The sequence below is a fragment of the Phocoena phocoena genome, chromosome 2 (genome assembly GCF_963924675.1).
Source record: "Phocoena phocoena chromosome 2, mPhoPho1.1, whole genome shotgun sequence".
NCBI classification, from domain to species: domain Eukaryota; kingdom Metazoa; phylum Chordata; class Mammalia; order Artiodactyla; family Phocoenidae; genus Phocoena; species Phocoena phocoena.
Window position 1 is genome coordinate 63,127,627 of NC_089220.1, and position 26,256 is coordinate 63,153,882.

The following is a 26,256-nucleotide window of genomic DNA, read 5'->3' on the forward strand; positions in this document are numbered from 1 at the left end:
CCAAATCATTGGGTGATAAGTAGAAGTTGCTAATACACCTCTGACATCTGGGCCAGCTCATCAGAGCGGACCACAAGTGATTCAGTGTGGGAAGGAGATAACATATAGAGGATGAGATGATATCAGAAATGGAGAAAGGGTTTACAAACAACCCAGAACCCGGGGCCAGATGGATTGGTTCTGCTATTGGTGGACCTGGAAGGGTAGCAAAATGGATACCAGAAGACCCTGTTGCCCAAGTAAGTGGAATAGCTGGCTCAATAGGAGAAAGGTAGGTATCACTCTGCACCAAGTTCCCCAACTTTGGATAAGCCTCAAATCCTAACAAATGTTAGGGGAAAAAATGCAACTGGTTATGAAAAGATATTATATCTTATTTAATTAAAAAATCAATTTATTGATATGCAAACCAACTGGACCAAACAGGACAAACTAGATCAGACAGGACAGAAGCAATGCTCTAAACAAGCATCAACCATCAACTTAAGAGCTCTGATGCCAACCGAGAGGACACCCAAACACAAGTTTAGCATGGGGGTAAGAGTCTTTATGTCTTCCGGTGAAGGCAAAGCCATTTGGTTGGCACTTCGTAGGAATATCTTTCCACCACGTCGTCATCATAAGGTATGTGCCACGAGTCTCCCGTTGTTTGCACCACGGTGTCATAGATGAGAATATGCTGTTGAATTTAAAAGGGAACCACACACTGAGAACAACACTAAAGGAATACCTAGCCATTTCCCTTTCTCTTCTGACAGCTTCTCAGTTTGCTTCAGAGATGTATTCTCTGTCTTACTTAACAAGGGATTTTGAAAGAGCAGCTAACTCTGTGAAGATGAATGCCGGGGGGGGTGGGCCGTAGGGGGTGGGATAAATTAGGAGTTGGGATTGACACATACACACTACTATATGTAAAACAGGTAAACAACAAGGACCTACGGTATAGCACAGGGAACTACACTCAATATTTTGTAATAACCTATAATGGAAAAGAATCTGAAAAAGAATATATATATATATGCATATATATGTATAACTGAATCACTTTGCTGTACGCTTGAAACTAACAGAACTGTTAGTGACTGACTGTATCTCTGTGGTAATTTGATACCATATTTCCTATAAATGTTGTTTCATATATTTTTTGACCACTGGACCATATTTATCATTGGCTAGTGTATTTTTCTGTCGTAATTCGCCTTTAGATTTTCTCCCTTTGCTTTCACACAGGAGGAATCCTTGTACTTACAGGTATTTAAACTAGAATCAAAAAAGAATTCAACTGAGACTGTGCCACAGCAGTGGATTAAACAGGAAAAAGGAGTTACTTAGCAGAAATAGAAGTTATGATGAACCATAAGAAATAAGGAATTTTGAGCTATTGCAAATAAACAGGAGAATAAAAAACACATATGAGGATTTGTAATTGATGACATAACTGATGTCACAACTGATGACATTTCAGGTGTTTTCAATATATCAATTAACGTGGGGTTGGCCTATGAAAACTTTGCTCTGGCAGACTCTGTGTTTCTAGGATCTGGGTAATTCCAAATACCAAACTAAAGCTGAGAAATATAAAACATTGAGGGACTTCCCGGGTGGTCCAGTGGTTAAGACTCTGTGCTCCCAATGCATGGGGCCTGGGTTCGATCCCTGGTCAGGGAACTAGATCCTGCATGCATGCCACAACTAAGACCCAGTGCAGCCAAATACATCAATCAATCAATATTTAAAAGTAAAATAAAACATTGAGAACTAGTTGCAACATTCTTTGGCTATGCCGCATGCTTACTATCTACTTGGCTCTGCTGACATTATGTAGAGAACAGGTAACACACCTGAAAAGTTACTTTTGATCCCGGATGCTTACTAACAATTGCCAGCTGATGTCCCTGCTGCCACTTAAAGAACAGGCGTTGGGTCTTGGCATCAGGCAGACAGGCCTTGTGGTCCCGCATCAGATCTTTTGTGATAAACTTGCAGTGGTTCCCCGAGTGCAGTGTGGCATACAGAAGGAATGGATCGTCCTCTGAGCTGAGTCAGGCATAAGAAAGAACACAATCAAGCACACGCCCAAAGAGGCAAAGAATAGCATTCTTCACCATGCTGTTTTCTTCTTACTCGCTTTCCTCAGAAGTGTTCTGCTTTCTTAACTGACATGATCTTAGTGATACGTAAGAGCCGCCTGCAAGTCCTAGCTGGTAGACAACACTATCTAGAACACAGATGGAAGGCTACGGGGAAAGGAATGCTAATGCTAGGGATTCTTGGCAGCTCAACTGGGCTCTTCCACTAGAATGGAGAACTCTAACAGTAATTCTCTCTTCATACTCAAAAGCTGGGTCTCTGTGTTCCCAGGGTGTGTTTCCTATTGGCGTCATCTACCACAGAGCACACCTTTCCCCGTCTCCTTTCCTCACTCAAATTCATAATACTAACAGGGCAGGATGACAATTTCTTGCAAAAGTAAGGGGCTGACCTCAAAGCGGAAACTGGTTATCCCCAAGCAGCTTCTGGGTAGTCATCCTGATCAGCACCCAAAGGCATCTCCAACTTGAGAAGAGCCAGGAGCACAAAGCCGCCAATGGGCCCTCAACATCAGCGCTGACCACTTGAATACATGTGCTGTAAAAACAGTGGTGGCTACCTTGGCTCAGGAGATTTGGACAGCAACATGTGATAAGCCCTATGCCTTGATCCAAATGACCCGAAGTGGACCCTTTAAAGTTTACCTTACACTGACGTATTTCAAGTGAAATGATAAAACAACTGGGATCTGTCTGAAAAATCTCCAGGAAAAAGAGAGAGGAAAGAAAAGAGAAAACATGTGGAGGTTGTATGGAGCAAGGTTAACAAATGATGTTGACTGTTGGAGCGGGGCGACAGCCACGTGGGGATTCACTATACTGCGCTCTCTACCGCGTGGTTGAACAGGCTTCTTCGGCACATTAATGGAAAACAGAGTTAATGTTACAAATGTAAATACTCAAATCCAAAGCCATAGAATGTCCCTGAATCAATCTTTACAACTGGGTTGGGAACTTCAGTGTATGCAATAAATACAGGCTCCAAAGCAAACATGAGACCAATTTCCAACAGGCTTCTTGGTTGTAACACTGCATTTATCCAGTTCTTCCACCTAAGAAGAATAATGATGATGGTGACAGCAACAAACATATACGCCTGCCACGTACTTGGTGCTGTATGATTTGCAAGTTATCTTCTCATTTAATCCTCATGAGGGTTGCATATGAAGAAAAGAAAACACAGAGAAGGGAAACGCCTTCCCAGACAGGAAGCGGCAGGGCCATGATCTAAACCTGGGTGGATTCATTCCCAAGCCTGCGCTCTTAAGGTTTACCCAGTATTGCCTAAGGTGACTGCATGAAGAGCATTATTATTGTCTTATAGTCCTGGAGAGATGGAAGCAACCCCCTCCCATGAATAAATAAAAGGGCTTAGCTAAAGAAAAATGGGATTTGGTTTGGGATCTGAAGGAGGGGTTAGCTTCCAGCTTTGTGCACTGAGTGCCATTTGACCTTTGTTTTCGGGGGAGGAGGGGAACGCGCTGTGCAGCCTGCAGGATTCTTAGTTCCCCGACCAGGGATTGAACCTGGGCCACGGCAGTGAGTGCCGAGTCCTACCCAACGGACTGCCAGGGAATTCCCCCATTTGACCTTTTTAAGAAGAAATGATTTGGGGAATACTGACAAACCTTGAAGTTATAACATTCAATCTAATGAAACCTAGACTTGGGGCTGAGGTGCGCTCATTATCCGTGCAAAGTCGGAAGTAAACCTTTGTCGGCATGAACAGTGTGAAAACCTAAACGCATGCTGAAAGTTAATACGTGCTGTTGTGGATCTGTGCTCCTTCCGATCAGCTGCTTTTTCATACTCTGTGGACACTGTATATTTTGTCGCTGACCATGTTTTCCATGTTCCTTTGGCTTCCTGGGAAGCTGTAGCTCATAGCAACATTCCCTTTACATTGAGAATAAAATCCAGAGTCCACGAGGAACTCTGCAATGTGGTCCCTGCCTTTTCTCGGACCTCAGAACTGACAACCTTCCCTCTTGCTGCCCCCAGCCCATCCACACTGGTCTGCCAGCCTTCCTCATTCCTGCCTCAGGCCCTTTTCAACACTTGCTGTTCCCTCTGCCTGGTAGCTTCTTCCCACCACCCTTCCCCCGTCCTCAAATGACTCACTCGTTCCCTTCAGATCTGTCCCCTCCCAAAGGCTTTTTCCACTCCCCTCTGACCTATCCCCGATCTAGTCCCCTTCCAGCTCCTTACTCTGCTTCATGGTCTTCACAGCTTTGATCACTGCCTGGAATTACATTACCTGTTTATTTGTTTACTGTTAAGTCACAAGAGGGCAGGGACTTGGTCTTGTTCACTGCTGTTTCTCCAAGAACACAGAAGGTGCTCGTATTTGTTAAATGATCTATTTAGGAATTTATGGCATGCATTCTGTGTACTAATCTCATTTTGGGCTTTAACTCATTTCTCCTTTAACCTGATTTCCTCATCTATTTAAGTTTATCCTGCTGTAAAAACTATATTTTTGTAAGCTGTCTTAAATTTTTTTTTTGGAATGAGGCTGAATATATATACATACATACAAACGTACACACACATGCACTTTTAAAAATGGCAAAAAATAGGTAACAAGCAGATGACTGGAGCCTAGTGTAACTCACTTAATAACTTCAATACCTACATGTTGTCAGCAAAAAAAAAGCTGGCTTGCTTTTGCACCTTTTCCATATCATCCTTCCTCCACCGGGAATTCTGCTTTAACATATGCTTCCGGCCCAGGACCAGCACTTGAAGATCCTGCTTGGCTAGTTGAGAGACCACATCTAAGAGCTAAAAAACACAAAGCCAGTCCCCAAGAGGGTCAAGGGAAGAATCTCAAGTAAGGGGATTGATTCTTGCAGATGGTAATCTCAATGGTCAAATAGTCTTTTCCGGTAAGAGGTGAGAAAACATTCCTTAAAATAACAGTCCATCTTTGCAAATAAGCATGAGGAAAATGCTCCCTTGTCACAACTTAATGTCTAACACCTGCCCACCGGCCAGGCTACACTGGATACCTGGGCAGGTTTCTAAGCATAGACCGTGTTCCCTAGAGTTCATGGGGATAGAGGTAGGGGGACTAAGAAGGATGGGGTTTGGTTCCTACACACTCCCAACCTTGTTTCAACACAAACAGCTCAGCTTTTGTATACAGTATTTATATATTGGTATTCTGCATAGGCTTTCATTTGAGTAAAGGGTTCTACTTTTTTTTTTTAAGTTTGTAAATGGCCAGAATTCTGACTTTTCAGTCAACTTTTCCATGTCATGACTCTGCTGAGACTGCTACCTTTCACTGAAATCCCTTTTTCCTCCCAAAGGTCTGTCAATTTCCATTCTCTAGCTTATTTTCCACTCAGTGAATCTACTCCCCATTCTCTCCACTTTCCACGTCTTGTGCGCACATGAACTCCTCTCAAAAGTTTACACTGGGATTTTTAGTAAATCTAGTACTTTGGTGAGCTTGCTTACATTCATTATTTCATAAGGAAAAGTCCATAGATTACTTTTATGTACAACCTATTAAACTAAGCTATTAATGGGTATTACTAAGTATAATATGTAAAAGCTAATGAAAAACTATAACTTAAGTTATATAATAGTGTATCAGAAGTATAAAAGTTCTGTAATTTATAAAAACTGTTGGGCTGGGACTTCCCTGGTGGTGCAGTGGATAAGAATCTGCCTGCCAGTGCAGGGGACACTGGTTCGATCCCTGGTCTGGGAAGATCCCACATGCTGCGGAGCAACGAAGCCCATGTGCCACAACTACTGAGCCCACGCACCACAACTACTGAAGCCCGTGTACCCTAGAGCCCATGCTCCGCAACAAGAGAAGCCACCGCAATGAGAAGCCTGCACACCACAACCAAGAGTAGCCCCTACTCGCCGCAACTAGAGAAAGCCCACGTGCATCAATGAAGACACAACGCAGCCAAAAGTAAATAAAATTTAAAAAAATTTTTTTATTAAAAAAAAACAACAACTGCTGGGCCTACGAAAATCACAAGTTGAAAGTCACTGAAGAAATCCTTAATTTTCTTGGGTCTTGGTTACAAAAGGCATTTTCTTTAGTCTAGCTTCCCCTTACTCATAAATTTCTTCCCATGTAGACTTTCAGGATATTATTTAAAATTCTCTGATCAATAAAATTTCATTTATTTATTTGGTCAGTTGTCAAATATTGCTTGAGAACCTGTTATGTCTAATACACATGCAGACTCCTGTTAGTCTAATAATGAATTAACAAGGGCTGAATTTTTAAATTACTGTTTAATGCTTTGGATTTATGTATTTTTTTGGCCCATCCAACTCCATTACTAATCTTATTATTTTAGGAAACAGTAGTGAGTTTTATTATCACGAATTCTTAGTTCTAGAATTAAAGGACAGAATAGACACAAGTTGGCCACTGAATGTGAGCTGATACTCAAGCAGAGAAGTGTATCAAGACCAGTGTGAGGACTCTGACCCAAAGCTTTATGACCAGTAAAATAAAATTCTTCCCTTCAAAGCTATGAATAATGGCTTCTGTGTTCATTCAACAGTTATTTCCCAGGCCTCTCTATGTATGAGGCACATGGTAGGTATCACAGCTTACAAAATTTTGAAAGACATGGCCCCTGCCTTTAGTGAGGGAGTGCCTAATAATTTTCTTACCCAACTATCAAGCCTGGGAAGATGTATATGCTGGCTCTACATATACTGGATGGTTAATAAACATTTTCTGATTAGCTGAAGAATATGCCTACCTCTATTTTTAATCTATCATAAAAGTAGCTCATTATTGAAAACTTGAAAAATATAGACAAGAAGGCGAAAGAAGAAATCACTCATACCTCACTACCCAAAGACTGCTAACATGTTTTTGCCAGTCTATTTATTCTATGCATTTTTACATAATCTTATAAGCCACTATTTTAAAAGCTGGGTTAGTAATTAAAAGTAAACATCTTCACTAAAAAAGTTTGGTTCATGGATTCAAACACCCCAAAAGACATTGAGAGTGCATCTCCTTCAAAGTGCATTTATAACATTCCTTTATTAAAGCTATGCTGAGATTACAGATTATTTTCAACGAGCCCAGATACAAAATAACAACTGGATTCATTAAGAGGAATGACGATTGCTTTCTAAAAATTCCTATATGAATTCCCACAAAGTTATTGTAGAGATACAAAAAAAAAATCAAACAAAACCAATTTTTGATACTGATTCCATGCATTTGAGAAGACATGGCTTAAAGAAAAACACAATTGGGTCTTCACATCTATACCTTGGTTTAGATAAATAGCCTTGAGTTTACTAATATTAAGTTAAAGGTAGGGGCCCAAGGACCAGCAGAAAAGGCTTACCCTGAACTACTCTGAGGCACCATCTTGTGGCTGAGAGGTCTCTACTAGTAGCAGCTCTCTGAGAATGATGCAAACAAGGGAGAATAAAGACACAGGAAAGAAAGATGAGTGTACAGAATAGAGGCACTTGCCTGAAATTCTGTGGACAATCTAGCTATGAGCCTACTTCCTCTGGGGTAAATTCCAAGGCTGGGTCCAGTGGGCTGGGTCAGAGTCATAGGTATACTCAGAATAGTAAAGAAAAAGTAAATTCACCTTAATTCTATGTTAGATCAAAAATAAAATGGGGAGAAATTTCCACTTCTGGGAAGATGGAGTGGATGTACTTTTCCCTATTTCTTCCACCATGTACAACTAAAACCCCAGATGTTATATATAAAACAAACGTAAGACTTTGAAAAGTAGAGACAAAAAGGTAGACTGGCTAGGGACCTTGGGACATGAGGAATGACATGTTGGTGTTGCTTGGATTTCCTTTTTGCCTCATATATCCTATACTTGGAGATAAAGAAGCCAGCAACCTGGAAATGCCAATGGATGCAAACAAAAAAAAAGACCAACAAAGGCCAGTTCTCACTAGCCAAAGGACCAGAAAAGATGCAGTCTAGCAACACAGAAAACCTGCTGGAGTGATAACACCAGGAGACTGTAATGTTATATGTGTATGTGTGTGTGTGTATACACATGTAATACCTAGAGCAACCATTAAAAATGCTATACAGGGGCTTCCCTGGTGGCGCAGTGGTTGAGAGTCCACCTGCCGATGCAGGGGACACGGGTTCGCGCCCCAGTCCGGGAAGATCCCACATGCCGCGCAGCAGCTGGGCCCGTGAGCCATGGCCGCTAAGCCTGCGCCTCTGGAGCCTGTGCTCCGCAACGGGAGAGGCCAAAACAGTGAGAGGCCCACGTACCGCAAAAAAAAAAAAAAAGGCTATACAAAGAGTATACTCAAAAACATGATTAAAAAACAAAACAAAATACCCACTATAGACACATAAAAATGGAATTCTAAAAAAAGTTAAAGTAGCCCACAGGAAGGCAGGAAAAATAAAACAGAAACAGAAAACAGAGATGATAGAAAACAAAAAATAAAATGGCAGGCGTAAGCCCTAACGTATCAATAATAACATAAAATACAAAGGGTTTTAATACATCAATTAAAAGACAGAGCACATACCAGAATTCTATTCCTTTTTAAGCCTGAATAGTATTCCATTGTGTGTATATACAACATTTTGTTTATCTATTCATGTCGATGGATATTTGGGTTGTTTCCAAAACCCTCCTTCCTGAACTTACCCTGTAATGAATATTCCTATATACGAGGCATATTGATTATAGTTATCTTGCTGGAAGAACTGGCATAGAACTTCTAATGTCTGTAGACATCAAATCCCAAAGACTTTAGAGTTTTGAAGATCTACAGTCCACACAACTCAGGAAATGTCAGAGACTGCAGAGGGGGAGGTAAAAAGTTAAGAATAGGGAGAGGAAGTTACACTTGCTATTTAGGATTACTCAGGAAAGCTCTTGCTCTCATTGGCCTCTCCCACCTCTCAGGCAGCTTTTCTATTTCCTGAGCATCCCTATGCACTTATTTCTACCACATGTAGCTCTGCCAATTGTATTTTTACCCTAAGCTCAGGAACTACCTTTCAGAAGTTTTATGCCAAAAGTAAGTCACTTATGAGTAATGTCACTTGTGAATTAAAAAAAAAAAAAACCCTCTTATGTATTCCTACCAGAGACAAAACAAATTAGAATAGAAGCCAAACCAGAAAATGTTTGCACCAAATATTAAGCTGCAACTTGTTTTTACTCTTCTGGTTTTTGGAGAATCATCCTTTAGACATCTTAAGGAGCAATGTGGGAGGGGAGGTGAGTGAGATCTGATTCCAGCTTAACCTTGAGATACTGAGTACCCAGAGTTCTGGAATCAATTTGGAATTTTAAATATTCTCTAGAATCAGCTGTACTGTGCATTTTGCTCTACTGTGTGGCTCAGATTCCAGACTCCTTAGGCAAGTCCAGAATTGTCCTCACCATCTCTGGGTTCTCCAGGTTGAGAACATCCCAGAGTGGATCTTTTTTTTTTCCCTTTAGCATTTATTTATTTATTTGCTTGCACCGGGTCTTAGTTGCAGCAGGCAGGCTCCTTAGTTGTGGCTCGCCAGTTCCTTAGTTGCGGCACACGGGCTCCTTAGTTGTGGCATGCAAACTCTTAGTTGTGTCATGCATGTGGGATCTAGTTCCTTGATCAGGGATCAAACCCGGGGCCCCTGCAATGGGAGCATGGAGTCTTTTTTTTTTTTGCGGTATGCAGGCCTCTCACTGCTGTGGCCTCTCCCGTTGTGGAGCACAGGCTCCAGATGCACAGGCTCAGCGGCCATGGCTCACGGGCCCAGCCGCTCCGCGGCATGTGGGATATTCCCGGACCGGGGCATGAACCCGTGTCCCCTGCATCGGCAGGCGGACTCTCAACCACTGCGCTACCAGGGAAGCCCCAGGGAGCATGGAGTCTTATCCACTGCACCACCATGGAAGTCCCCCAGAGTGGATCTTGGCTTCTGTCATCAGGACTGCCCTAAGCTCAAGGAAACTCTTCCACATCTCTCTCATTTAAACCTAATCCCTGTTCAGAGTCTCAAGGGGAGGATGGCCTTTTCCAGGATACCGACCATTCTGTACACATGGATATTTGTCACATACTCCTTTATCCTTCCTATGAAGGCCCGGTTTGGTCTTGGATGAACCCTGAAGACGATAAGTCAGACACAAAAGGATGAATATTGTATGATTTCATTTATACGAGTTACCTAGAGTAGTCAAATTCACAGAGACAGAAAATAGAATGGTGGTTGCCAGGGGCCAGAGAAGGGGAAATAAGGAGTTATTGTTTAATGAGTACAGAGTTTCAGTCTGGGAAGATGAAGAAGTTCTGGAGATGGATGACGGGGATTGTTGCACAACAACGTAAAGTACTTAATGCCACTGAATCATACACTTGAAAATGGTTAAAATGATACATCGTACGTTATGTATATTTTACCACAATAAAAAGTTTTACTACAGAAAATTTTAAATACAAACAAAAATAAGCAGAATAGGATGATGTGCCCATCACCCAGCTTCAATATTATCAGGTCATGGCCAATCCAATTTCATCTATATCCGCACCTACTTCTGCCTCGGATTATTCTGAAACAAATCCTAGACATCATTATCATTTCAACTGTGAATATGTCAGAATGTATTTCTAAGTATAAGGACTCTTAAAAAAATAAGCATAATACCATTATCACATCTAAAAAAATTAACAATAATTCCTTAATATCAAACATACAATCAGTATTTCTATTTCTCTAGGTTACATATTTTTAAAAAATCGGCATCTAAAAGAACTCCATACATTGCGATTGCTTGACTGCAGTTAAAGAAATGCTAGTCTGATGGAAGTTCCCACATTTAGATTTTGCTAACAGCATCCCTGTGGTATCATGTAACATATTCTCTAGTCTTTCTATGTTTCCTATAAATTGGTAGTTAGACCTAGAGACTTGATCAGATTCAAGGGTTTTTTTGGTATGTATAAGTGTGCATGTGTACATTTAAAATTGTGGCCCTGATAAAGTGAAAAGGTCAGTTCATTCATCAAAAATGAACAACTTCTCTGCCAGTCACTAGGCAGAGGGTGCTGGGGATGCAGATACCGATATAAAGACACATTTATCCTTAGCCTCCAGGAGGTTGCAGTCAAATGACTGTAATGTGATGTAAAAAGTGCTAAGGAGGAGGACAAAGAATGGGCACTTAAATCAGACCAGGGGTAGGGACAGTGGTCAGGGAAGTCGCCACAAAGGAAGCAACGGCTGAGCTGTGTTTTCAGATGAATTAATCCAGGCAAGGAATGGGAGTTTCCAAGGACAAGAAGCAGCATGTTGAAGGTGGGGGCTCTTTATTAGCGTGCTGAATTCAGGGAACCGCCAAGGTGTGGGAGGTTGACACAGGGAGTGTGAGATATAAGGCTGGAAATGACTGTAGGGGTCAGATCACAGGGGTCCGTGTAAACCATGATAAGGAATCTTTTACCACCTGAAAGCAGTGGAGAAAAACAAAGGATTTAAACAGGAGTGTGACATGACTACCCATTTAGAGGTCAAAATTGTGGATTGCAAGAAGGCTGGACTAGAATAGGGAGATCAAGTAAGGGGGCTTCTGCAGTAATTCAGGTAACAGATAATGAGAACTGAGGTGCTGGCAGTAAGGATGGAGAGAAGGGAGCCCTCTGTGAGTAAAGCAGAACTGATCAGACTTAGTCATTGACTGAATGTAGGAAACAGGGAGAGGAATAAACCAAGGAAGAGTTGGACAACTGGATGGATGATGGCAGTAAGACAGGGTCTATGAGAGGCGGAGCTCGTGATATCCCCAGGCGGGAGATGCCCAATGGGCAGCCAGTCAGGTGACTCATTTAGGAGAGGGCTTTGAGATAAAATAAAGATTTGGAGTCATCAGGAAACACATATGGGCAGGCGCCACCAGCAAATGGAAGAGGTCTAACAGACTCAGAAGGAAAGGAGCAGAGGATGAAAACTGAGTAATACTATTACTTAAATGATAGAGTTATAAGAAAAGCCATTAATGGAAGCGGAGGAATGGCCAGAGAGATAGAAGAAAACCAGGAGACAGTGACCAGTCTCTCAGAAAGACTATAAGGAGCGTTTCAAGAAGGAAGGAGAGATGAGGCATCAGCGCTACAGAAACACCAAAACATGGCCTGCACCCCAGAGGCGGCACTTTGATGATGCCATGGGGGGCAGGATGGTGAATTCACTTGGTTTCCTAAACTCTCTATATAAAGCTGCAGTCTACTTTGTCCAGAGAGACTGTCTTACAAGCACGGCTCTTTTTTGCTTACCAAAAATCACAATCAATTATGCTTTTCATTTCAGATACTGAGTGGTGTGGCCTCTTTAGAACCTCCAACCTTCCAGAAGCTTCACTGAGTAAGGAAGAGGTTTTGGTTTTGTTTTTTTAAGGTGGAAGAGACTTGAGAATGTTTCTCTTCTGGTCCGAAAAAGTCAATAGCAAGGTAGAGGCTGAAGATACAGGCATAGAAGGGATAATTGCGAGAACAAGGTTCTGAGAAAGGGGGAGATCTAGAGAACAGGCAATGAGAATACCTCTTGCACCGAGGTGAGTTTGAGCACAGGCTCGTTGGTTTGATTGCGTGGTTGGTGCACCTGTGTGCGGTGACTACGTCAACACGTGAGGTCATTCCTCCTGATAGCTTCCATTTTCTGTGTGCCACACGTGAGTCAGTGGCCCAGGGAGGCTGGAGGGGGTGGTAGAGGAGGCTTGAGGGCTGCCTGTGGCGCAGATGAGATGCAGCTGGCGCGAGACTGGGAGTGGGAGCCAAGCGGACTGCGGATGTAAAAGCGCAAAAGCCCAGGCGAGGCTGGAGGTGGCAGCAGCGGGGACAATGGGGAGATTTACAGCCCTCTGCATCCTGGCTGCAGTGTGGGATAATGATCAGGATAACAATTGATCGGCTGCCCCTTGCTCCACGTAAACATTTGGTCAAAAGGCATTTCCAGGTGGAACCATAATGGAAACATCAGTCATCTAATATCACTCTATCTATTTACTATTAAAGATACCAGTCCAAATTGATATTTATATAGTATAAGATCTGTGGTTTGGGGTTCTGGCCTGAGTCAGGAATTCCAAATTCCTATCTCATTTATTTGTTCAGATCTCTTTAATTCTAAAATGTGAATAAGGTGCCCCCGACCCTCCTTAACAGCGTTGTCATTTATCAAGTCATCATCAACAAACATGTAAAATGTCATCACTCGCAATTTGTAAAATGAAAAGATTTTTGGAGAAATGATCTCCAAACCACCTGGCTTTCAGGGCAGGCTCTCTCTGACAATGTCTCTTCCTTTTAATGACTTCAGGAAACACCTAGGGGTCTATTTGATAAGGTGGTCCCAGGGGGCTGCATTTTAATGCTGCAGTCTGTTTCCTTCCTCAACTACCTCTCTCTCCACCTTCTGTCCAACCTCCCTGCCCCCCTTTAATGAATCAGTGAGGGAACTGTGAGAAGCTCTACTTATCTTAGCCTTAGGAGCAGCCCCCCAATTCTCTTCTGCTGTTAGAGCCCAGCACTTCGTGGACACTGCACCCAGTGTCATTCCCTGGCAGCTTCTGATGCTGCTATTCGATGTGCGAAATGAATGAGTGTCAAGTGCTCTCAGGAACCAAGGAAAGTTTGAAGATTCTTGCACTCAGCCCTGGACAGTTTTCTTTAAAGGATCTGCTATAGAAGGGGAGCTTGATTAAAGTAGAAATTATTCTCCCTGGAAACAGTTAGAAGCTGTTATAGGTGCAAATTGCAACCAGGTAGCATGTTTGAGGAGCAAGGCCTCATGCACTCGATGGGTCTAAGCTTTTGGAGGCCTCACTTTTCTCAGATAAAGCCATGCAAGTGCTCACACCAAGGAGGACATGAGGTGATTTCATCTTTGAGCTGCCCCCTCTTTACACACACACACACACACACACACACACACACACACACCTGTAGTTCAGCACCTGAGCTGGGGAAGGAAAGCAGATTAATTTTAAACAGAATGTTGACATTAAAGCGACTACTTTGAGTTATTTATAAGTAGAAAAACTTTAAATTCCATAAAAAATCAAAGAGAAATTCTTAAAACAACCACAAATAGCCTGCATATTGTTCCAACATGAAAAGATACCGATTACACACCAGTTACACACTGGTCATTTGGAACCCTAAAGCCAGGAAACACATGTCCACTTTTTATGCTATTGCTTCACTAAAGACAACCTCATGGCAACATGGGGCATGAACTAGGATGGATGGTCCGGGGGGGTTTCCCATTGGAGTCTGGGTGTCTTTCAGGATATGATGGTGTTAAGTCAAAGGCAGACAAGAGAAAGTAGGAAAAGAAAATAAAGACTCTTTGGATCATTTTCTTTCATGCATTAATTAATTTTGACAATTGTTTCCTACAAACTAAGACAAAATGAAACCACTTCAGGGCACAATGATTGATGAACTCTATGGAGGCAGTGTTGTCAAACTCAGAAGACCACAAACACAGTGTTTGTAACTGATGCACTGTGCATTCCACAAAGTTAACAGCAGAAGAAACAAGGGAAGTCATAACTTATACTAGAACAATGGAGTTTTCTACTTGTTTCTATGTTCCTACAGGCTGCAGGTAAGCTAATATCCAGTTTCATTCTCTTCTTTGTCTTTGTTCCTTTCACTTTTCTCTTGAACTATGTTTTAGAAAGAGAATCCCTGTCTTAGAAATAGTCCTTGAGTGAATGCTGAATTCACCATTTTTCTGTGTACCTCTGGAAATGCCACCAAGGAGGAGAGTGCAGGAAACTCACCAAGGTTGTGGCTCAAGGCTCTCACCATGTTTTCATCTGCCAGCTACTCACTGGTAGTCTCAGTCTCAGTTCTACGTTTTTGAGTTACTGCTGCTTGCCAGAGACAGTGGAAGGAAGAAATATCACTCTTTACTTAAAGGTCAATGATATTTCCATGCTGAACTGTTCAAGCGCTGTATACCATGTAAGATCCAGATGAGCATTTAATGAAGATAGGAGTATTGGAATAAGGTGAGAAAAGGAAGTGTTTTAGAGAAGCAGCAGAAGCTGGGGTGAGGAGAGAGGGGGAAGCTTTCACCGGGTGGTATTCAAGGAGTGGAAATTTCATAAGCCTGGTGGCATAGTTCCAGAAAGGAGAGGCTGACACTGAGCTGGAGTCCTGCTCCCACCTCTGGGACCATGTGCTTTAAGCACAGATTTAAAACTCTGATGACTGACTGAGTCTATAAAGCTCTTTGAATCTCTTGGAAGAAAGTATATACACAAAATACTACTACTTTATTATGATGTCATAAATGATCCCACTGGTTTATATGAGACTCACCGTGTCCTATATCCTGCTTTCTTTAGTCATTGATATTTTAGGGAGATTTCAATGATCTCATGTTGTCTTTAATCAATGAAACAATTCTACTAAGGAAGAGAAATGCCCTTCCTGACTTGGGAACATCCTGTCAAGTGTGGGATGTGTTTCCTGCCTGCCATGTCTTCTCCAGTCTATGCCATTAGCATCCACACAGTTATCCAGCCTTTTAGAAAATGATTGAACATTTTCTAAATGTTCAGAACATTAAGCTGGATGGATTTCCCCATCCAGCTGAGAGTCAGAGCTGTCTAGAAGACAGCAGATTTGGCTCCTGACTCATAGTGTGACTTTTCTCCAAACATTTACATGCATTCTTTGGTCTTTTTAGTTTTTCTGTAAAATATCTGTGTTTCCTTGATCACTGTGAGGCAGGAAAGGATAGTATTTTGAAGACTGAAAACTAATTTCAGGAAGATTAAATTAACTTATTCTGATGCATATTAATTTCCACTTTTAAAAGTTAATTAGGGCTTCCCTGGTGGCGCAGTGGTTGAGAGTCCGCCTGCCGATGCAGGGGACACGGGTTCATGCCCCGGTCCAGGAAGATCCCACATGCCGCGGAGCGGCTGGGCCCGTGAGTCATGGCCGCTGAGCCTGCGCGTCCGGAGCCTGTGCTCCGCAATGGGAGAGGCCACAACAGTGAGAGGTCCGCGTACCGCAAAAAAAAAAAAAAAAAAAAGTTAATTAAAAACTTCTCCTAGGGTTCTAGATCCCGTCCATGTACAGGGAATAATTTGTTCACACTGGGAAAGTATGTAAACACTTTCAGGCTCATAAGCCACCATTTAATGACTAAAAGAGAAAGAATATGATAAGTAGGGCTCTGGAGGACTGAAATTTTGTGTAGCTTCTCCATGCCTGCACTGCTTCACACAGCTTTTGTCTTGGTACAGAGCCATACACAATTGTACACTATAGCAATTTGCTTTTATTTCTGGAACAGCCCTGTCAGTTCAAAACATAAAAAACACCTAGGTATATAAAAGATACCTTGGACATCTCCAGTTAATGTTCCAAGCTGTCTATCTGTACAGTAGAAGGGTTTACACAGTAAACGAAACTAATAGAGACATAAAAGAGACTTTTCCAATTTATATCTACTATTTAATAGCATAGTGATTAAGTAATAAAATAGTAATAGTAATTAAGAGCACAATCTTTAGCGTCCAGCTGCCTGGGTTCAAATTTTGGTTCTACGAGGTCAGAGCTGTGTGGACCTCTGTTACATTTCCTCTTGAGCCTCTGTTTCAACATTGGTAAAATGGAGAGACAAACTGGCTTATTATGGAGATTAATTTCGATGCATGTAGATACAAAGCACATGGAAAAATATTCAATAAATATTAGCTATTATTAGACAGTACAGTCTGGATTAGTAAATTTAGACCTCCCAAGCCCTACTGATCCCCCCAAACCCCCCCCGCCCCTGCCGAAAAAAGAACAACACAAAAGAAAAGGAAAGGAAAGAGAATAAAATTTAAAAAGAGAAAGAAAAGAAAGATTCTTTTGGTATTATCATAGACTTGGGTGATTTTTGTGTTTATCTCTCAACATGTTGAGTAGAACATAAACGTTCAGGTTTAGAAGGCAAAAAGAACATGTGCATCTAAACTTAATCCCACTTGAAACTCCCAATAAAACTATAATACAGAGTCTTTCTAAAATGACAAACCCACAGAAACATGGAGAATAAGAGGGGAGACAACATCAGTAAAATCTGGAAGCTGGAAAGCAGACAGACAAGTGGTAACCGACCCTGCAGATCCAACGGAGTCAAATTTGAAGATGGGTCAGCTAAGATCCAACCCAACCTCTCAAGACTCCAGAACTAGAAGCAAAGGGGGGAGGCTAAATGGGGGTGTGTGGTTAACTAAGGAGAATCAGGTAAAAGCTGCTGAAGAAAATTTCGATTCCTAGATTTGTGTGCCCCTGCCCCCATCCATATTGCCCCTGCTGGGGTGGGGGAGGGAAGTCTGAAGATTCATTACGAGGATGTGGTAAGTCAGAGGAAATCTAGCCTGGCATACCAAGCACATGTGACAGTGTGATCACCATACTGAAAGTAGAGATTAAGTGAATGCATGCATATTGAAAGCAAAATGCAGAGAAACTCAGATTTTCCCCCCCTGATTGGCCCTCAGAACGCTGGCAGGAAGGCCTTTACCCTGCAGTCAGAGGACTGAAAACTCTCCTCTGGGGAATATGACCAGTGAAAAAGGAAAAAAAACCTAAAGATTCTGATTATTGGGAATTCCCCAACAAATGACCCACCCAGTTCACCCGGCTGGTGAAGTCAACTGCAACAAGCCCCACCTACACAGTCAGAGCTTCCAATCAGCTCTTTAGATCATCATTAACCATAAGCAGACAGCAAAGAATTATCAGACAGCTGTGGAGAGCCTGCAAAATGTTAGACTCTAAAACAACTAAAGAAAACAAAAACCTGAAAAAGCGAAGACTACAAAAGGAGAAGGCAAAACCCCCAAAAAAACCTCTCATAAAAATTCTGTAAGGGAGACTTTCAAGATGGCGGAGGATTAAGACGTGAAAATCGCCTTCCTCCCCACAAATGCATCAAAAATACATCTACATGTGGAACAACTCCTACAGAACACCTACTGAACACTGGCAGAAGACCTCTGACCTCCCAAAAGGGTCTTGGTGCTCTGGCTATGTGTCAGGCCTGTGCCTCTGAGAAGGGAGAGCCAAGTGCAGGACATTGGTCTACCAGAGACCTCCTGGATCCACATAATATCAAACAGCAAAAGCCCTCCCAGAGATCTCCATCTCAACACTAAGACCCAGCTCCACTAAACGATGAGCAACCTCCAGAGCTGAACACTCTATGCCAAACAACTAGCAGGACAGGAACACAACCGCACGCATTAGCAGAGAGGCTGCCTAAAATCATAATAAGGTCACAGACACCCCAAAACACACCACCGGATGCGGTCCTGCCCAACACAAAGACAAGATCCAGCCTCATCCACGAGAACACAGGCACTAGTCCCCTCCACCGGGAAGCCTACACAACCCACTGAATCAACCTTAGCCACTGGGAGCAGACACCAAAAACAAGGGAAATTACAAACCTGCAGACTGCAAAAAGGAGACCCCAAGCACAGTAAGATAAGCAAAATGAGAAGACAGAAAAACACACAGCAGATAAAGGAGCAAGATAAAAATCCACCAGACCTAACAAATGAAGAGGAAATAGGCAGTCTACCTGAAAAAGAATTCAGAGTAATGATAGTAAAGATGAACCAAAATCTTGGAAATAGAATGGAGAAAATACAAGAAACGTTTAACAAGAACCTAGAAGAACTAAAGAGCAAACAAACAATGATGAAAAACACAATAAATGAAATTTAAAATTCTGTAGAAGGAATCAATAGCAGAATAACTGCGGCAGAGGAATGGATAAATGACCTGGAAGATAAAATAGTAGAAATAACTACCATAGAGCAGAATAAAGAAAAAAGAATGAAAAGAATTGAGGACACTCTCAGAGACCTCTGGGACAACACTACATGCACCAACATTCAAATTATAGGGGTCCCAGAAGAAGAAAAAGACTGAGAAAATATTTGAAGAGATTATAGTTGAAAACTTCCCTAATATGGGAAAGGAAATAGTCAATCAAGTCCAGGAAGCACAGACAGTCCCATACAGGATAAATCCAAGGAGAAACACACCAAGCCACATATTAATCAAAACTATCAAAAATCAAATACAAAGAAAACATATTAAAAGCAGCAAGGGAGGGCTTCCCTGGTGGCACAGTGGTTGAGAGTTCGCCTGCCGATGCAGAGGACACAGGTTCGTGCCCCGGTCTGGGAATATCCTACACGCTGCAGAGCGGCTAGGCCCGTGAGCCATGGCCGCTGAGCCTGTGCGTCCGGAGCCTGTGCTCCGCAACGGGAGAGGCCACAACAGTGACAGGCCCGCATACCACAAAAAAAAAAAAAAGAAAAAAAAAGCAGCAAGGGAAAAACAACAAATAACACACAAGGGAATCCCCATAAGGTTAACAGCTGATCTTTCAGCATTAACCCTGCAAGCCAGAAGGGAGTAGCAGGACATATTTAAAGTGATGAAAGGGAAAAACCTACAACCAAGATTACCCTACTCAGCAAGGATCTCACTCAGATTTGACAGAGAAATTAAAACCTTTACAGACAAGCAACAGGTAAGAGAATTCAGCACCACCAAACCAACTTTACCACAAATGCTAAAGGAACTTCTCTAGGCAGGAAACACGAGAGAAGGAAAAGACCTACAATAACAAACCCAAAACAATTAATAAAATGTTAATAGGCACATACATATTGATAATTACCTTAAATGTAAATGGATTAAATGCTCCAACCAAAAGACACAGACTGGCATAATGGATACAAAAACAAGAACCGTATATATGTTGTCTACAAGAGACCCACTTCAGACCTAGGGACACATACAGACTGAAAGTGAGGGGATGGAAAAAGATATTTCATGCAAATAGAAATCAAAAGAAAGCTGGAGTAGCAATTCTCATACCAGGCAAAACAGACTTTAAAATAAAGACTATTACAACAGACAAAGAAGGACACTACATAATGATCAAGGGATCAATCCAAGAAGAAGATATAACAATTGTAAATACTTATGCACCCAACATAGGAGCACCTCAATACATAAGGCAAATGCTAATAGCCATAAAAGGGGAAATCAACAGTAACACAATCAATAGTAGGGGACTTTAACACCCCACTTTCACCAATGGACAGCTCATCCAAAATGAACGTAAATAAGGAAACACAAGCTTTAAATGATATATTAAACAAGATGGACTTAATTGATATTTATAGAACATCCATCCAAAAACAACAGAATACACTTTCTTCCCAAGTGCTCATGGAACATTCTCCAGGATAGATCATATCTTGGGTCACAAATCAAGCCTTGGTAAATTTAAGAAAATTGAAATGATATCAAGTATCTTTTCCGACCACAACACTATGAGACCAGATATCAATTACAGGAAAAAATCTGTAAAAAATACAAACACATGGAGGCTAAACAATATACTATTGTTAAATAACCAACAGATCACTGAAGAAATCAAAGAGGAAATCAAAACATACCTAGTAACAAATGGCAACGAAAACACGATGATCCAAAAACTGGGATTAAGCAAAAGCAGCAAAAGCAGTTCTAAGAGGGAAGTTTATAGCAATAAAATCTTACCTCAAGAAACAAGAACCATCTTAAATAAACAACCTAACCTTACACCTAAAGCAATTAAAGAAAGAAGAACGACAAAGTCAGCAGAAGGAAAGATATCATAAAGAGATCAGAAACAAATGAAAAAGAAATGAAGGAAACAATAGCAAAGATCAATAAAACTAAAAGCTGGTTCTTTGAGAAGATAAAAAAAATTGATAAACCATTAGCCAGACTCTTCAAGAAAAAAAGGGAGAAGACTCAAATTAATAGAATTAGAAATGAAAAAGGAGAATAACAACTGACACTGCAGAAATACAAAGGATCATGAGGGATTACTACAAGCAACTACATGCCAATAAACTGGAAAACCTGGAAGAAATGGACAAATTCTTAGGAAAGCACAACCTTCTGAAACTGAACCTGGAAGAAACAGAAAATATAAACAGACCAATAACAAGCACTGAAATTGAGACTGTGATTAAAAATGTTACAAAACCAAAAGCCTAGGATGGGGTGGCTTCACAGGCAAATTCTATCAAACATTTAGAGAAGAGCTAACGCCTATCCTTCTCAAACTCTTCCAAAATATAGCAGAGGGAGGAACACACCCAAACTCATTCTATGAGGCCACTATCACCCTGATACCAATACCAGACAAAGGTGTCACAAAGAAAGAAAACTACAGGCCAATATCACTGATGAACACAGATGCAAAAATCCTCAACAAAATATTAGCAAACAGAATCCAACAGCACATTAAAAGGATCATACACCATGATCAAGTGGGGTTTATCCCAGGAATACAAGGATTCTTCAATATAAGTAAATCAATCAGTGTGATAAACCATGTTAACAAACTGAAGGATAAAAACCATATGATCATCTCAATAGATGCAGAAGAAGCTTACCACAAAACTCAACACCCATTTATGATAAAAACCCTCCAGAAAGTAGGCATAGAGGGAACTTACCTCAAATAAAGGCCATATATGACAAACCCACAGCCAACATCATTCTCAATGGTGAAAAACTGAAACCATTTCCTGTAAGATCAGAAACAAGACAAGGTTGTCTACTCTCATCACTATTATTCAACATCGTTTTGGAAGTCCTAGCAACAGCAATCAGAGAAGAAAAAGAAATAAGAGGAATCCAAGTCGGAAAAGAAGAAGTAAAGCTGTCACTGTTTGCAGATGACATGACACTATACATTGAGAATCCTAAAGATGCTACCAGAAAACTACTAGAGCTAATCAATGAATTTGGTAAAGTAGCAGGTTACAAAATTAATGCACGGAAATTGCTTGCATTCCTATACACTAATGATGAAAAATCTGAAAGAGAAATTAAGCAAACACTCCCATGTACCATTGCAACAAAAAGAATAAAATATCTAGGAATAAACCTACCTAAGGAGACAAAAGACCTGTATACAGAAAACTATAAGACACCAATGAAAGAAATTAAGGCCGATACAAACAAATGGAGAGATATACCATGTTCTTGGATTGGAAGAATCAACATTGTGAAAATGACTATACTACCTAAAGCAATCTACAGATTCAGTACAATCCCTATCAAACTACCAATGGTATTTTTCACAGAAATAGAACAAAAAATTTCACAATTTTATGGAAACACAAAAGACCCCAAATAGCCAAAGCAATCTTGAGAAAGAAATGGAGCTGGAGGAATCAGGCTCCCTGACTTCAGACTATACTACAAAGCTACACTAAACAAGACAGTATGGTACTCACACACAAAAAAATATAGATCAATGGAACAGGATGGAAAGCCCAGAGATAAACCCATGCACATATGGTCACCTTATCTATGATAAAGGAGGCAAGAATGTACAATGGAGAAAAGATAGCCTCTTCAATAAGTGGTGCTGGGAAAACTGGACAGCTACATATAAAAGAATGAAATTAGAACACTCCCTAACACCATACACAAAAATAAACTCAAAATGGATTAAAGACACAGTGACAGGCCACATAGCACAGGGAGATCAGCTCAGTGCTTTGTGACCACCTAGAGGGGTGGAATAGGGAGGGTGGGAGGGAGACGCAGAGGGAGGAGATATGGGGCTACATGTATATGTAGAGCTGATTCACTTTGTTATAAAGCAGAAACTAACACACCATTGTAAAGCAATTATGCTCCAATAAAGATATTTTTTAAAAATCCTATGAGATAAAATAGTGTATTCAGAAACAGACTTTTTTTTTTTTTTAACATAGTACTGCAGTGAACATTGTGGTACATGACTCTTTTTGAATTATGGTTTTCTCAGGGTATATGCCCTGTGATGGGATTTCTGGGTCGTACGGTAGTTCTATTTTTAGTTTTTTTAGGAACCGCCATATTGTTCTCCATAGTGGTTGTATCAATTTACATTCTCACCAACAGTGCAAGAGGGTCCCCTTTTCTCCACACCCTCTCCAGCATTTATTGTTTGTAGATTTTTTGATGATGGCCATTCTGACTGGTGTGAGATGATATCTCATTGTAGTTTTGATTTGCATTTCTCTAATGATTAATGATGTTGAGCATTCTTTCATGTGTTTGTTGGCAATGTGTATATCTTCTTTGGACAAATGTCTATTTAGGTCTTCCGCCCATTTTTGGATTGGGTTGTTTGTTTTTTTGATATTGAGCTGCATGAGCTGCTTGTATATTTTGGAGTTTAATCCTTTGTCAGTTGCTTCATTTCCAAAATTTTCTCCAGTGCTGAGGGTTGTCTTTTCATCTTGTTTATGTTTTCCTTTGCTGTGCAAAAGCTTTTAATTTTCATTAGGTCCCATTTGTTTATTTTTGGTTTTATTTCCATTTCTCTAGGAGGTGGGTCAAAAAGGATCTTGCTGTGATTTATGTCATAGAGTGTTCTGCCTATGTTTTCCTCTAAGAGTTTGATAGTGTGTGGCCTTACATTTATGTCTTTAATCCATTTTGAGTTTATTTTTGTGTATGGTGTTAGGGAGAGTTATAATTTCATTCTTTTACATGTAGCTGTCCAGTTTTCCCAGCACCACTTATTGAAGAGGCTGTCTTTTCTCCATTGTATATTCTTGCCTCCTTTATCAAAGATAAGGTGACCACATGTGCAAGGGTTTATCTCTGGGCTTTCTATCCTGTTCCATTGATGTATATTTCTGTTTCTGTGCCAGTACCATACTGTCTTGATTACTGTAGCTTTGTAGTATAGTCTGAAGTCAGGGAGCCTGATTCCTCCAGCTCCATTTTTCTTTGTCAAGATTGCTTTGGCTATTCGGGGTCTTTTGTGAGAAACAGACTTTTTTAAGAGGAAGAAAATAAAGAGAAGCCCTTGGGAGTTAAAACATGACTGCCACCATGAATAATAATAATTATAATAACAAATAATAGGAAGAGAACACTGAGGAAGTCTCCCGGGAAAGGAGCAAAGAGATAAAAAATAAGAAATTTAGAGGACTAGTCTTGGAGGTCTGACATCTGAGTAACAGAGAGGGAGAGAGAACAGGGAAAACAGAAGGGAGTCATCAATGAAATAACCAAAGAACATTTCCCCAAACAGAAAGACAGTAGTTTCTAGAATGAAATAGTCCATTGCATATCCAACTTTATGGATGGCAAACAGACAATACCGAGTTGTTCTACTATAAAATTTTATTACACCAGAGACAACGGGATGATTCTAAAAGCTTCCAGAGGGGGAAGAAAAAAGCAGATCACACAGAAAAGATCAGGATTCAGAACGTCTTCGGACTTCAAGGGTAACTCTGGAAACATGATAGACTGTCTGTAAAATTCTGAAAGAATGTATCTCCAGGGGGCTGTCATCTAATAGTGACAATACTGCCTTTTCCTCACACAGCTGGGGTTGAGTTTTGCTACACAGGTTTTCAAACCTAACAACGACAAACAAGAATATTATTTACACCATTGTCAGGGTGGTGTTACCTGGCTAGGGTTGGGGGTGGGGTAGGAGAAAGAAGAGGTTAGGAGAAGAAAGAAAAGGTTAGTCAGTGTACTTAGGGAGCTTCCTAACCCAAGTGGTGGGTATAGGGGTGTTCGTTTTATTATTAGTCTTTACATTGTACACTTACATTTAAAGTCTTCTTTATACATGATATGTTTTACACACACACACACACACACACACACACACACACACACAGACTTTGTTTTATGATCCACACAAAGCTGCCAATATTCTACCATTTTTGAAGTACAAAAATAGCAACCTCATATGTTTAAACCTAACAATTCAGGCTCAGCAATGTACCTTACACCCTTTAGGCAAGTTAAGAGCCTAAGTTTCCCCACAGGCAAAAATGCAGAGTGGAAAAAAAAAAAACCCACGCAATTTAAGAGTAATGAACTCTCATAACTGAATAACTCTCCTATTGTGTATGCACAATACTATAATTCCTGTCCTCTAAAAAGTTAAAACGTAAGACTCGAATGGGGAAATTCCTTTGCGTTTCCCAGAGAAAAGATCTGGCAAGTACTATATTCACGTAACTACAGTTTAATGTAATAACATAACAATGAGGACTTAGGAACAGTTTTTAGAAATCCCCAAACCCTCACATTTCCCTCACTTCTGCTTTTCTTAGCAGAAATGGGGACACAGAAACTGGAAATGACAGGAAGCAATAATGGGGATGTGATGTGAGGGACAGATTCAAGAGGAGGAATTAGATATAAAAGGAGACAAGTGTACTTGATATTCTCTAATCAAGGAGGAGACATGGGTGGACCGAGCGGGTTCTTGGGAGAAGAGTTGTTTTGAGGCTCTTTTTTCAGGCATATAGATTAAAAATTCACATAAATCAAAAAGTTGAATCTTTGACTTGTCTCCTTTTAGCTCTGATTTACGGGGCAATTATGATGCACCTTACGTGTCTTTATATACATCATCACTTCATCCTCATAGATGTCCCATGAATTTGGTACCATTGTTACCACCCTGCTCCAAATACCTTTTTAATATGAGGTAACAGGCTCAGCAAGGTTAAGGAAGTAGCTCAAGGTTACAGGCCAGCAAATAGCAGAGCTAGGTTTCAATCTGAGGTAATTCTAATCTCAAACCTACTTTTGTAATCTGTAACCTTCTTTTACAATATAAACTCTCAATCCTAATTCCTTTCTTTTCAAAATGTTCCCTTCTTAATCCTGCTCCTTATTCTACACCTAACTGTTACTATGATTTTTCTAGTAGCATCTACTGCCCCATCCTTCCTAAATGAGTTGTGGGAAATCCCTAGGTACTTTTGTTTGAAAGACTAACACTGTATTTCTCACACTGGGCTATACACAAGCAGCACTTGGCAGTATGCTGGGGGTTCGTGAAGCCATAGGATAAACAAGGCATATCCTCCTGAAGTGACAATTTATTGCAGGTTTTATTTTGGGGGAGAATCTTGGTTTTAATTTGAAAACAAACAGAGATGCTGTGATATCTTTAAATGCAAGATCTGCACTAACTTTTAGGATAAAACAATAAGGTTCCAAGACACTTTGTATTTGCATATGACTTGAGTCATTCAATATGAAACACCTTCACACTGACATATGTCAAAAAACAAACCAAAATAAATACCCCCAA

The 26,256-nt window shown here is 40.8% G+C and overlaps 1 protein-coding gene across 2 annotated transcripts in view; it reads right to left on the reverse strand.

Annotated features, from left to right (window-relative positions):
• Positions 1-476: 476 nt before the first annotated feature.
• Positions 477-26,256, reverse strand: part of PRORP (protein only RNase P catalytic subunit) — a 123,526-nt gene continuing 97,746 nt past the window's right edge. Inside the window, exons 6-8 of one of the 2 annotated variants that reach the window (XM_065872296.1) lie at positions 4,726-4,874; positions 1,842-2,037; positions 477-679 (exon numbers count right to left, since the gene is read on the reverse strand). In XM_065872296.1, the coding sequence (XP_065728368.1) occupies positions 548-679; positions 1,842-2,037; positions 4,726-4,874 (477 nt within the window). In that variant the 3' untranslated portion in view covers positions 477-547. The remainder of the gene's footprint in view (positions 680-1,841; positions 2,038-4,725; positions 4,875-26,256) is intronic. The other variant, XM_065872297.1, reaches the window with a different exon arrangement.